Source organism: Hippocampus guttulatus, chromosome 17 (genome assembly GCF_054856545.1).
Source record: "Hippocampus guttulatus isolate MCC_2025c chromosome 17, RoL_Hgut_1.0, whole genome shotgun sequence".
In the NCBI taxonomy this organism is placed as follows: domain Eukaryota; kingdom Metazoa; phylum Chordata; class Actinopteri; order Syngnathiformes; family Syngnathidae; genus Hippocampus; species Hippocampus guttulatus.
Genome location: NC_141277.1, coordinates 5,029,293 through 5,040,225, shown reverse-complemented (window position 1 = coordinate 5,040,225; position 10,933 = coordinate 5,029,293). Strand labels below are relative to the sequence as shown.

The 10,933-nt window shown below is 42.7% G+C and overlaps 4 protein-coding genes across 5 annotated transcripts; all 4 read right to left on the bottom strand.

Moving 5' to 3' along the window:
* Positions 1–647: 647 nt before the first annotated feature.
* On the bottom strand, positions 648–5,495 carry LOC147191660 (uncharacterized). Of its 2 annotated transcripts, none has more exons than XM_086135824.1 (2): positions 4,376–5,495; positions 648–1,896 (listed from the first exon to the last, which is right to left on the bottom strand). In XM_086135824.1, the coding sequence occupies exons 1-2, from the start codon at positions 5,379–5,381 to the stop codon at positions 980–982; spliced, it is 1,923 nt and encodes a 640-aa protein (XP_085991950.1). In that variant the 5' UTR covers positions 5,382–5,495; the 3' UTR covers positions 648–979. The 2 variants fall into 2 exon arrangements, with proteins under 2 accessions (XP_085991950.1, XP_085991949.1); XM_086135823.1 differs by lacking the exon at positions 4,376–5,495 and adding an exon at positions 3,058–3,482 and having other exon boundaries at positions 648–2,454.
* A 530-nt stretch (positions 5,496–6,025) lies between these two features.
* LOC147191659 (uncharacterized) lies at positions 6,026–8,729 on the bottom strand. Its single transcript, XM_086135819.1, has 2 exons — positions 8,308–8,729; positions 6,026–7,975 (listed from the first exon to the last, which is right to left on the bottom strand). Exons 1-2 carry the CDS (start codon positions 8,417–8,419, stop codon positions 6,294–6,296), a joined length of 1,794 nt encoding a protein of 597 aa, XP_085991945.1. The 5' UTR covers positions 8,420–8,729; the 3' UTR covers positions 6,026–6,293.
* Positions 8,730–9,087: 358 nt separating this feature from the next.
* LOC147191658 (histone H2B 1/2-like) lies at positions 9,088–9,462 on the bottom strand. The gene has a single exon (XM_086135839.1). The coding sequence runs from the start codon at positions 9,460–9,462 to the stop codon at positions 9,088–9,090; it is 375 nt and encodes a 124-aa protein (XP_085991965.1).
* Positions 9,463–10,276: 814 nt separating this feature from the next.
* On the bottom strand, positions 10,277–10,663 carry LOC147191657 (histone H2A). The gene has a single exon (XM_086135833.1). It carries the CDS (start codon positions 10,661–10,663, stop codon positions 10,277–10,279), a length of 387 nt encoding a protein of 128 aa, XP_085991959.1.
* Positions 10,664–10,933: the final 270 nt, after the last annotated feature.

Here is a 10,933-nt window from a genome sequence, read left to right as displayed (position 1 = left end):
TTTTTTTTCAAGACCCCAGAACTGCATTGTACCTCGCCGGTTTGCTCACACTCAGTGGTTTCGGAAATGCAGTTATTTTAATAACATTCCTGCGTGTATGCCAGCCTGCACAAAGTTTGCTTTTTAAAATGAACATACAGCAGTTGCTTTCTGCATACATAAAAATGGTAGTGATTGCTTGAGACATTCAATAACGATTTAATATAATAATTTATAATCTCCTCAACAAAAATGAGGCTGACATTTCTATCTCGAATTCAGGTTTCAAATTTAGTGTTTTATGTGATACTCTGCTTTCACCCTGTGGCCGCAAGTGAAATTACATAACTGCAAATTCTTGACGCAGTTTTTCACATTGGTTTGTTGGAAACATCTGACATACAGGTAGGATACCATAAACGTGGGTAATTTTATAATAGGGACTTTCAAAATTAAATATAACGGTAAGACCAAATGCTTTTTAATTAAAAAAAATGAGTTCAGAAGCAAAAAAATGAAAATAAAATAAACAGCAACAACAATGAACTTGACCTTGAACTAAGTGTTTTTTTCTTACTATATCACATTGTTGAACAGTGTGGAATCGATTGAAGCATAATTCATGAATCCAACCTGAAAAACTGAGTAGTTCATTTTTTTTGAAGAGTTGTATTTTATTCAGTATCATATTTACACTATTCCATCTCAAAATCAGAAGTCAACGTTTATTCAGTCTATTTCTATCACTCATTTCCTTATTTGATATGCTTACCACAAAATCACTGGACAAAGATGCAATATTAAGGGTTTTGTCATGAGTCGTAAATCTAAACATTTGTCCACAGGAGACTTTTGAGAAGGTATGTAAAATACAGGAAGATATACAAAACGCAAGAAGGGAGATGGATTTTACAAATGTGAAGCGTCTTGCAGGACAACCAGAACAATCTCATGGCGAACAATTCAAAGACCTAAGATATATTGTCGGGATGTACTAGTTTCAACGATCACTTCTACAGTTACCAGCACATTTGTGTCTCTTAATTTTGCCCTTTTGATAGAATCTTTCACCACAATCTAAGCAGGCAAAAGGTTTCTCGCCCGTGTGGATTCGTGTGTGACTTGTTAAGGTTCCCTTCTGAGAGAACCTTTGCCCACAAACTGAGCAAGGAAAAGGTTTTTCACCAGTGTGCGTCCTTGTGTGACTTGTTAAGGTTCCCTTCTGAGAGAATCGCAGGCCACAAACTGAGCAGGCAAATGGCTTCTCACCTGTGTGTGTTCTTGAGTGACTTCTTAAGGATGCCTTTTTCGAGAATTTCTGACCACACACTGAGCAATCAAAAGGTTTCTCCCCAGTGTGTGTTCTTACATGTGATGTCAAAACGTGTCTCCGAGAAAATCTCTGACCACAAACTGAACAGGCAAAAGGTTTCTCTCCGGTGTGTGTTCTTGTGTGTGTTGTCAACGCATGGCGACGAGAGAATCTTTGACCACATATTGAGCAGACAAAAGGTTTCTCTCCAGTGTGGGTTGCGGTGTGACTTATTAGGTTTCCCTTGTGCGAGAATCTTTGACCGCAAACTGAGCATGCAAATGGTTTTTCTCCAGTATGTGTTTTTGTGTGTTTTGTCAAAGTACCATTTTCAGAGAAACTTAGACCACATATTGAGCAGACAAAAGGTTTCTCTCCAGTGTGGGTTCTAATGTGACTTTTTAAGTATCCCTTATGTGAGAATCTTTGGCCACATAATGAGCATGAAAAAGGTTTCTCTCCAGTGTGAGTTCTTGTGTGATATACTAAGGGTCCCTTCTGAGTGAATCTTTGACCACAAACTGAGCAGGCAAAAGGCTTTTCCCCAGTGTGTGTTCTCGTGTGTCTCCTTAGGTTTCCTTTTTCAGAGAATCTCTGACCACAAACTGAGCAGGGAAAAGGTTTCACGCCAGTGTGGCTAATCATATGACTTTTTAAACGGCTCTTAAAACCAAATGTTTTCCCACACTGAGAACACTTCCAGCGTTTCTTGTCACTGTGCCATTTCGTATCATCTTCAGACTCTTCTTCATCATCATAATCATTAGTATTGTCATCACCATCTTCCTCCTCATCATCATCATGAGAGTGTGGTGTTGCATCATCGCTATCTGATAGTGGCGCTATGAGTGCACCTGCTTGTGATCCTCCACAGTGGTCTCCATCAGTTTCTGTTGTCATGTGTTGACTCAAGGTGCTGTTGCTGCTTGAAGGCTCCGACCCTCTGCTCTCCTCGCTTTGACTTTCATCGTCATCTTCACCCATCAAAGGTACATCAGTCAATAGAACCTTGATGACGTTCTCTTGCTCTTCCTCTTTAATGTAAAGGAACTCTTCCCCCTCCTCTTTGATTTGGGAGGGCTCTTTATCCTTCACTTCCTCTTTAATCTGTGGGAACTCGGATCGCAGGTCTGACGAAGATGGATAGACATCTTCATTGACATCTGCAAAACACAAAAAACAAACATGCTAAATCAAAATCACATTTCTTGCATTTCAAGCTTGGAGCAAAGAGTGAAAATTGTAGAAGTTAAAACTCAATGCCACCATTCCATGGAGTTATGGATGCCACATCACTGATGTGTCTCAATTAACTCAGGTTCCGAATTATTATCACAGCCCGGAACAATATTTGGCCACTGCAGTGTTTAACACACAAACATTTGTTGCAGCATACGGACTCAGTCAGGGGGGACTTCCTTGGAAGATGCCCAAGGTTTGGGGTCACGTTAAACTAAAAAAGGATCAAAACAATGCTAATAATGTATTGCCACTGTTCTTTGTTTTTAATAGTGTCTATATAGGATATGATGTCTATAAGTTACGCTCAAACATAAATTTATATGAACATATGTGAAGAGAAGTGATGCTTTGTGCTGTTTATATTTGGGACACAAACTATAATGAATGAGCTACTAGTGTATTAACATTTTAGACGCCTTTTTTTTCTCCAATGTGTTATTCATAACGCCACACAGTGCCCGTAGATAAACTAGGGATTATAGTTCAGGTTTTAATATTTAAGTGAGAGTGAGAAGTGAGCAAACCTGCCGTGTGTGACACGACTTGAGGCTTCTTGAAAACACCATCCAGTTGTTGATGACATAGTCGATCGTTGTCCTTTTTGGATTCACAAAGTTCCTCCTCGTACTCTGCTGTCGTTCTTGCGCGCATTTTCACAAGATCACAACACCTTACGCTCACACTTGATCTTAGTTTAGCGACGTGTAGCTCACAAACGAGTCGTTCGTATCGGGTAGCACGCTAGGCTAAGCTAAACGAGGCCGATATGCTTGGAAGTGCACAGAGACGAATTTGACCAAAAACGAGGATTTATAGAATGTTGTATTAGTCCAGTGAAGTAGTGGCGGGCGGACTATGTGGAGAATTATGTCCGTAGTATAATAATAAACATTCGTGAAGCGTGTGCACGAAAGAGTACCTGATACGTAAAATTAACATGTTCGGCGTGTCAAAGCACAATCTTCTCTACGCATGCGCAACAGGTCGGCCATCTTTCTTAGCAGACTACGGCAACTACACTTGGACAAAAGGTTTAAGGATGAAATCACACTTCAATCACTGTGGGAGTCTTGGGACTGAAGATACAGTGTCCATTTGCGGGAGAGTCACTAGGCTGGATTTAAAATAAATAATAAAATAGGATGAAGCCACTGCAAGTTTAGGCACCGTTGGAACATTTAATTCATTTTGTGATTCTTTCACATACTGTTCAAGCATTAGTGTCACACTCAAGGCCCGGGAAACAGATCTGGCTCACTGCACCAGTTTATGTGGCTCACTAAAGTCATTAAAATGCATCCATTTGTTTTCTTGCAAAATAGGTTTGTTCTTTTCATGGCATTTTGCCTCACTTGTAATTATTATTACAAGCGCCGCACCCCTCTATCAATTTCATAACACACTGTTACTAACTGTGACAAAGAAATTATAGACCAGTGAACCTTTCACCACAGTGCGTTTTTAGATGTGTTTTTAAGCTCCCCTTAAATGTAAACCGTTGATCACAAACTGAGCAGGCAAAGGGTTTCTCACCAGTGTGTGTTCTTGTATGTTTTCTTAAGCTTAATTCATCAGAGAATTGTTGATCACAAACTGTGCACTCACAAGGGTTTTCAACAGTGTGTGTTTTTGTATGATGTATTAAGCTTTCCTTACAAGAGAATCTTTGACCACAAACTGAACAGACAAAAATTATTTCACCAGGGTGGCTTCTCGTGTGGATTCTTAAAAGTCTCTCTCGAGTGAATCGTTCACCACAAACTAAGCATGAAAACTGCTTAGCTGCAGTGTGTGTTGTTACATGACGTGTTAAGGTTACCTTGTAAGTGAATCTTTCACTACAAACTGGACAGGTAAAAGGCTTTTCACCAGTGTGGATTCTCGTGTGTATTCTCAAATTATGCTTCTCTGCAAATCTTTTACTACAATCTTTGCAGGAAAAAGGTTTCTCTCCAGTGTGTGTTTTTATGTGTCTTCTTAAATTTTGCTTTTTAGAGAATATTTCACCACAAAATGAGCAGGCAAAAGTTTTCTGATTAGTGTGTCTTCTTGCATGCATTCTTAAGTTTCCCCTTTCTGAGAATCTTTTACCACACACCGAGCAAACAAAAGGTTTCTCTCCAGTGTGCGTTCTTGTGTGTGCTGCCAAATGCTGTGTTTGAGTGAAGCCTTTACCGCAAACAGAGCAGGCAAAAGGTTTCTCTCCGGTGTGTGTTCTTGTGTGTGCGGCTAAATTCTGCGTTTGAGTGAATCTTTTACCACAAATTGAGCATGCATATGGTTTCGCTCCAGTATGTATTCTCATGTGTCGTTTCAAATCCGATTTATAAGCTAAAGTTTTCCCGCACTGTGAACATTTCCAGCGTTTGCTGTCAGCGTGAGAGGTCTTATCACCTTCAGCCCGTTCGTCATCAGTGTGAGGGGAGTGTAACAATGTGTCATCAGTATCTGATAGTGGTGCCAAGAGGCTGTGTTCTAGTGGTCCTCCACGGTGGTCTCCATCACCTTCCGTATTCATGTATTGATTTGAGCTGCTGCTTGGAGGCTCCGCCCTTCTGTTCTCTTCACATTGACCTTCAGCTTCACTCTTCAAAGGGCCACCAGTCAATGGCATCTCGGTCAGATCCTCTTCTACCTCTTCCTCTTTAATGTGTGGAGGCTCTTCTTCCTCTTCCTCTTGCTCTTTTATGTATAGGGGCCGTGGTGTCCCTTCCTCCATATTATGAAGGGTTGCCGGGTGCTCCTCTTCTTTTATGTGCACGGGCTTTCCCGCTTCCTCAATGCGGTGGTGCTCTGACTCCTCTTTCTCTTTATCGTAGAAGGGCTCTGGCTGTAATTCCTCTTTCATGTGAAGTGGCTCTGGTTCATCGCCTTCCTTAATGACTGGGTGCTCTTTGTCCTCTATTTTGTCCTTGATGTGAGGGGAACTTGACTCATTCTGGCCAGGATGAAGAGTTTCACTGATTTCTGCAAAACACAAAAATAGAAAATAATCATGGTTTAGTCTTGTAAATTTTCGCTGTGACTTGCATGTTCTGTAGTACCGTTTATATTTAAGGATAGTCGTTGTATTTATAGTACAAGGTGACCCTAGAATGCACCTCCATTGGAGCCAGAAACCAGTCCAAACTGTAGGTTTGAATGCAGAACGGTGGTGAGGTGTACTGTGGGTGTGATAGAGGAGTTCAGGGCTGCATCTAATGATTATTTGAATAATTCATTGCTCTGTCAATTACTGAATTTTGTCAATTAATGACTGAAATATCTTTAAAAATGCTTAAATATGCATTATTTTATTAAAAATAGGACATTATTTCAAACTGACCAAGCAGAAAATGCAAACATGATCAATTACTGATTTGGTCTACAAGTCAGAAAATATGCAAAAATGATCTCTTTTTTCCCCAAAGCAAAAGCTATGAATTTAGCGAGATACAGTATGTCTCAGCACTTTTTTAACTTGCACATTCATATCACACATATAAACATGAATTGTTCACAATAGAGCTTTATTTTTGAACACCTCATGAACATACATTTCCACACGAGTGTCTGATATGGCAGCAGGCTGAGGCAGATGACCCAAAATGCTGAATATTGGCGGTGCAAGTCTGTCTACTCCTAGATTTATAATAAAACAAAGTTTTGACATCTTGGACTTCAGTTCCCCTTCCAGAAGGCACACAAAATACAAGAAACGAGGCCGTTCAAAGTCGGTGTCATCTAACGACATTCACTACTCCACATTTCATTCAACGCTTCATTGATGAGTGCTATTCTCACCAGCACACTTGTGTCTCTTAACTTGACCCTTCTGAGAGAACCTTTGACCACAAACCCTGCAGTCAAAAGGTCTCTCACCGGTGTGTATTCTTTTGTGTATTTTTAAATAACCCTTCTGAGTGAATCTTTGGCCACAAACTGAGCAGGGAAAAGGTTTCTCACCAGTGTGGGTTCTCATGTGCATTCTTAAAATTCCTTTTCGAGAGAACGTCTTTCCGCAATCCGAGCAGGCGAATGGTTTCTCACCAGTGTGGGTTCTTGTATGCGTTTTTAAGCTCTCTTTTCTTGAGAACGTTTGACCACAAACGGAGCAGGCAAAAGATTTTTCACCAGAGTGTGTTATGGCATGTAATTTTAGGTTTCCCTTCTCAGAGAATCTTAGGCCGCACACTGAGCATACAAAAGGCTTCTCTCCAGTGTGAGTTCTTGTGTGTGTTGTCAAATGACTTCCTTGAAAGTATCTTTTACCACAAATTGAGCAAGCGAAAGGTTTCTCACCAGTGTGTGTTCGACTGTGTGTTGCCAGGTGGGTTGTTTGAGAGAATCTTTTACCACAAACTGGGCAGACAAAAGGCTTCTCCCCAGTGTGTGTCCTTGTGTGTTTGGTCAAGCTGCTTTTAGAGGTAAACGTTTTTCCACACTGAAAACATTCCCACGGTTTGTTGTCACTGTAGGACGCCTTATTGCTTTCAGTCTGTTCATCATCATCGTCAGTGATATGGGACTGTGATGTTCTGTCATGACTATCCGATAACGGACCTAAGAGATTATGTGTTCTTGTGTGTGCTGTCAAATTGGCTCTTCTGGTAAATCTCTGACCACAAACTGAGCAGGAAAAACCTTTTTCGCCACTGTGCGTTTTTATATGCGTTGTCAAATGGGTTGTTTGAGAGAACGATTTCCCGCAAACCACACAGGCGAAAGGCTTTTCTCCGGTGTGGGTTCTCGTATGTGTTGCCAAATGGGTTGTTTGAGAGAATCTTTTACCACAAACTGAGCAGGCAAAAGGTTTCTCCCCAGTGTGTGTTCGCTGGTGTCGTTTCAAATCCCACTTATAAGCAAACATTTTCCCACATTGAGAACATTTCCAATGTTTGGTGTCAATATGAGTTGTCTTATCACATTCAGACTGTTCCTCATTGTCAGTGTGAGAAGCATTCGACCTCACGTCTTCACTATCTGATAGTGGAGCAAAGAGGCTGTCTGCTTGTGATCCTCTACAGTAGTTTCCATCACCTTCTATTATGTGTCGGCTTGAGGTGCTGCTTGGAGACTCCGGCTCGCTGTTGTCCGCAGTTTGACCTTCATCTTCACTCTTTACAGGAACACTCATCAATGCGACGTCCTCGCCCTCCTCTTCCTCTTTAATCTGGTGAGGCACTTCCTCCGCTTCTATGATGTGGGGAGCCTCCTCCTCCTCTTGCTCTTTAATGAAGACAGACACTGGTTGCTTTTCCTCTATGTCGTGAGAATGTGTTGGTGCCTGTTTAATATTTGGAAGCTTTTGCCTTTCCCCTTTAACATGGGGGTGCTCTGTGTCCTTTTTAACATAAGGGAGATTTGGCTGCTCCCACTCTTCTTCTTTAATGTGGGGGGGAACTTTGTTCTCCGCTACTTTCTTAATGCGGAGGGGCTTTTGATGAAGATCGACATTGACATCTGCAAGATGGGAGAATATAATAAAAAACATGGTTTAGAAATGCCAGTTCTGATGTTGTGATTTAGAATTATTGTTCATATTTAAAGTAATTATTAGAAATGTCATGCTTTTTATTTAGTTTATTGTTTTTCTTATCGTTATCGTTCAGAATTACTCCTCGAAAACAATGAGAGAATGATAGCATCAGATGCACCCACATACTTTGTTTTTTAATGTTAATGTTATATTAAGTCACAGTAAACGTGATGTATAGAGCACCCGGGTAAATGTACAAAAACAAGAATATTGTTTACAAATAAAATTCGTTTGTGAGGGCAAAAAGTGAACAAACCTGCTCTTTGAAAGCCAACTCGAGCCTTCTTGAAAACAGCGTCCAGTCGCTCGTTCTTCTCTTTGGTACCATTAAGTTCCTCCTCGTACTGCGCTGTTCTTCTTGCACACATTTTCACACGACAGTCACAGCATTTGACGCTCGCATTTGATCTCTGCTTTGCGATGAGTTGCTCTCAGTTGCGTCTCTTTGTTAGCGGGTAGCAAGATGAGCTATCCTAAGCTAACACAGGCTAGGCAAGGCTACAAAGCTTCACCGTGCACCGAGACAAGTGTATCCGAATGCGGACGACTTAAAGAACGACGGTTTCGTCCAGTAAAATGACGGGCGTACTGTGTCGAGACTTCGGGAACAATTTCATGAAGGTTAAAAGAAGCGCTTGGCCGCGATGGTGGCACAAGACAGACGTATGCGGAAATAGCTTTGAGGCGTAAATTTTACAGCTAACTAACGACGCGCATGCGCAGCCAGTCGGCCATATTTGACTACGGGACAACACAAAGACCAAATAAGGCATCAAATACACGTACAGTACGTTGTTGCCTTCCAAAATATGTACACAAGAACGCACACGGGAGAGAGACGGTTCCGTACTTCTAATATAGTATTTTTGTTGACTAGTACTCCATTCCCTACTAATAAAAAATATATATACTGCTTTTTAAACAAATGAAGCAATCAGTACAGGACAACAACATAATTACGATTGGAAAAAATACTCTCCAGAAGGAGTGGGTGGCTCTTAAAAGAGCCGTTTAGTTGGGCTGAAGGAGGGCCACCTTATTTGGAGCTGGTGTATTTGGTGACAGCTTTAGTACCCTCAGACACGGCGTGCTTTGCCAGCTCACCGGGCAGCAGGAGCCGAACGGCGGTCTGGATCTCTCTGGAAGTGATGGTGGAGCGCTTGTTGTAGTGGGCCAGGCGCGAAGCCTCAGAGGCGATGCGCTCGAAAATGTCATTGACGAAGGAGTTCATGATGCTCATAGCCTTGGACGAGATGCCGGTGTCAGGGTGAACCTGCTTCAGCACCTTGTACACGTAGATGGCGTAGCTCTCCTTCCTCGTCTTTCGCTTCTTCTTGCCGGATTTGCTGACGCTCTTTGCGACGGCTTTCTTGGAACCCTTTTTGGGGGCGGTCTTCGCTGGCTCGGGCATATTGATGTATCTGAATCAAGCTACAGACACAGTATAACGCACTGATGGCAAAGCTGGTATTCTTATAGAAAACCTCTGCAAAGAACGGTGTGCCAGCGCCGCGGTCCGATTGGCTGAATTTTTCTCGGTTTAGTGGTGCATACAAAGACCCCCTCTTGGGGGTCCTGGCAGGACCTAAAAGAGGACAGTTGGTGTCATTTGGCGGTTGGTCCTTTGTTTTGCAGCGTCAATGCCCACCGCCTCTATTGTGCTCACGGTTGTATTTATTGTAAGCTTATATAACTATATTATCCCATGGTGGATTTGGCAAGCACCTGCATTTCTTTTTGTTCTCTTGAATTTGTGTACTTCCTTCTCGGTTCTTCAATCACAGAAGAATGGAGCACTGCTAGGCAGCAGTTGTCTGTGCAAGATGGGAAGGATAAGAGGTTTCAATTACTGCTTAGATTGTGACTGGGTGAAAGCCCGTGACCCTTGTGAGAATAAGCTGATAAGAACATGGATAGATGAATGCTTATTTGCGTTGGATACAACTTTGTCAAATGTGCTGTAACATACAGCACAGATGAAATTTCTTCCCGCAACATAAATTTAATTGCCTTTTTATTTGTCTATCTATATATTTATTTTTCTTTAGCAGATGCAGCTTTGGGTATTTCTCGATTTTGATGTCATCCAGATGACCACATGCAGCGCGTTTAACACCACGTATGTATGTACCTGTATACATTTAATTGTTCAAGGGAGTAAGGCTCTCCAGAGATAAAGTGTGTGGCTCTTAAAAGAGCCGTTTTTGGGGTTGTGAAGTGTGTTTCTACTTCGACTTGGCAGCCTTCTCGGTCTTCTTAGGCAGAAGAACGGCCTGGATGTTAGGCAACACGCCGCCCTGGGCAATGGTGACTCCGCCAAGGAGTTTGTTGAGCTCCTCGTCGTTGCGGACGGCCAGCTGCAGGTGGCGGGGGATGATCCTGGTCTTCTTGTTGTCACGGGCAGCGTTGCCGGCCAACTCCAAGATTTCAGCAGTCAAGTATTCGAGCACGGCGGCCAAATACACGGGGGCACCAGCACCTACGCGCTGGGCATAATTACCTTTACGCAGCAGTCTGTGCACACGACCGACTGGAAATTGCAGACCGGCACGGGAGGAACGGGTCTTAGCCTTTGCTCTGGCCTTGCCTCCGGTTTTCCCTCTTCCGCTCATTCTGTCCTTCTCTGCAAATCAAAGAAAATGTAGCCCTCGGCGGTAGAAGTCCGGCTTTAATAGCCGCAGAATGCCCGGGGCGTTTGAGTTCGACCAACCAGGAAAGAGGCTTTCAGCGCGCGGAGGGACTTCGTATTTTGGCGGTTCAATTTGAACAGAAGCCCCCCCTCATTGGCAGCGATCCGTGTGGCAGGAGGTCTCTCTTAGGGGGGGGGGGGGCGTGGGGCGGGGCGCTGACCTCCAATACGAGCCGCGCACCAATCAGGATTG

What these genes read in the sequence shown, in the direction of transcription:
- LOC147191660 (XM_086135824.1), bottom strand. Translation starts at nt 5,381, where the DNA reads ATGAAAGAGGAATTACAGCCAGAGCCCTTCTACGATAAAGAGAAAGAG. An exon ending in GCCTTTTACCTGTCCAGTTT is followed by an intron (nt 1,897 to 4,375) that starts GTAGTGAAAGAT and finishes TTCCCTGCTCAG; the next exon opens with TTTGTGGTCAGAGATTCTCT.
- LOC147191659 (XM_086135819.1), bottom strand. Translation starts at nt 8,419, where the DNA reads ATGTGTGCAAGAAGAACAGCGCAGTACGAGGAGGAACTTAATGGTACC. An exon ending in AGTTGGCTTTCAAAGAGCAG is followed by an intron (nt 7,976 to 8,307) that starts GTTTGTTCACTT and finishes CCCATCTTGCAG; the next exon opens with ATGTCAATGTCGATCTTCAT.
- LOC147191658 (XM_086135839.1), bottom strand. Translation starts at nt 9,462, where the DNA reads ATGCCCGAGCCAGCGAAGACCGCCCCCAAAAAGGGTTCCAAGAAAGCC.
- LOC147191657 (XM_086135833.1), bottom strand. Translation starts at nt 10,663, where the DNA reads ATGAGCGGAAGAGGGAAAACCGGAGGCAAGGCCAGAGCAAAGGCTAAG.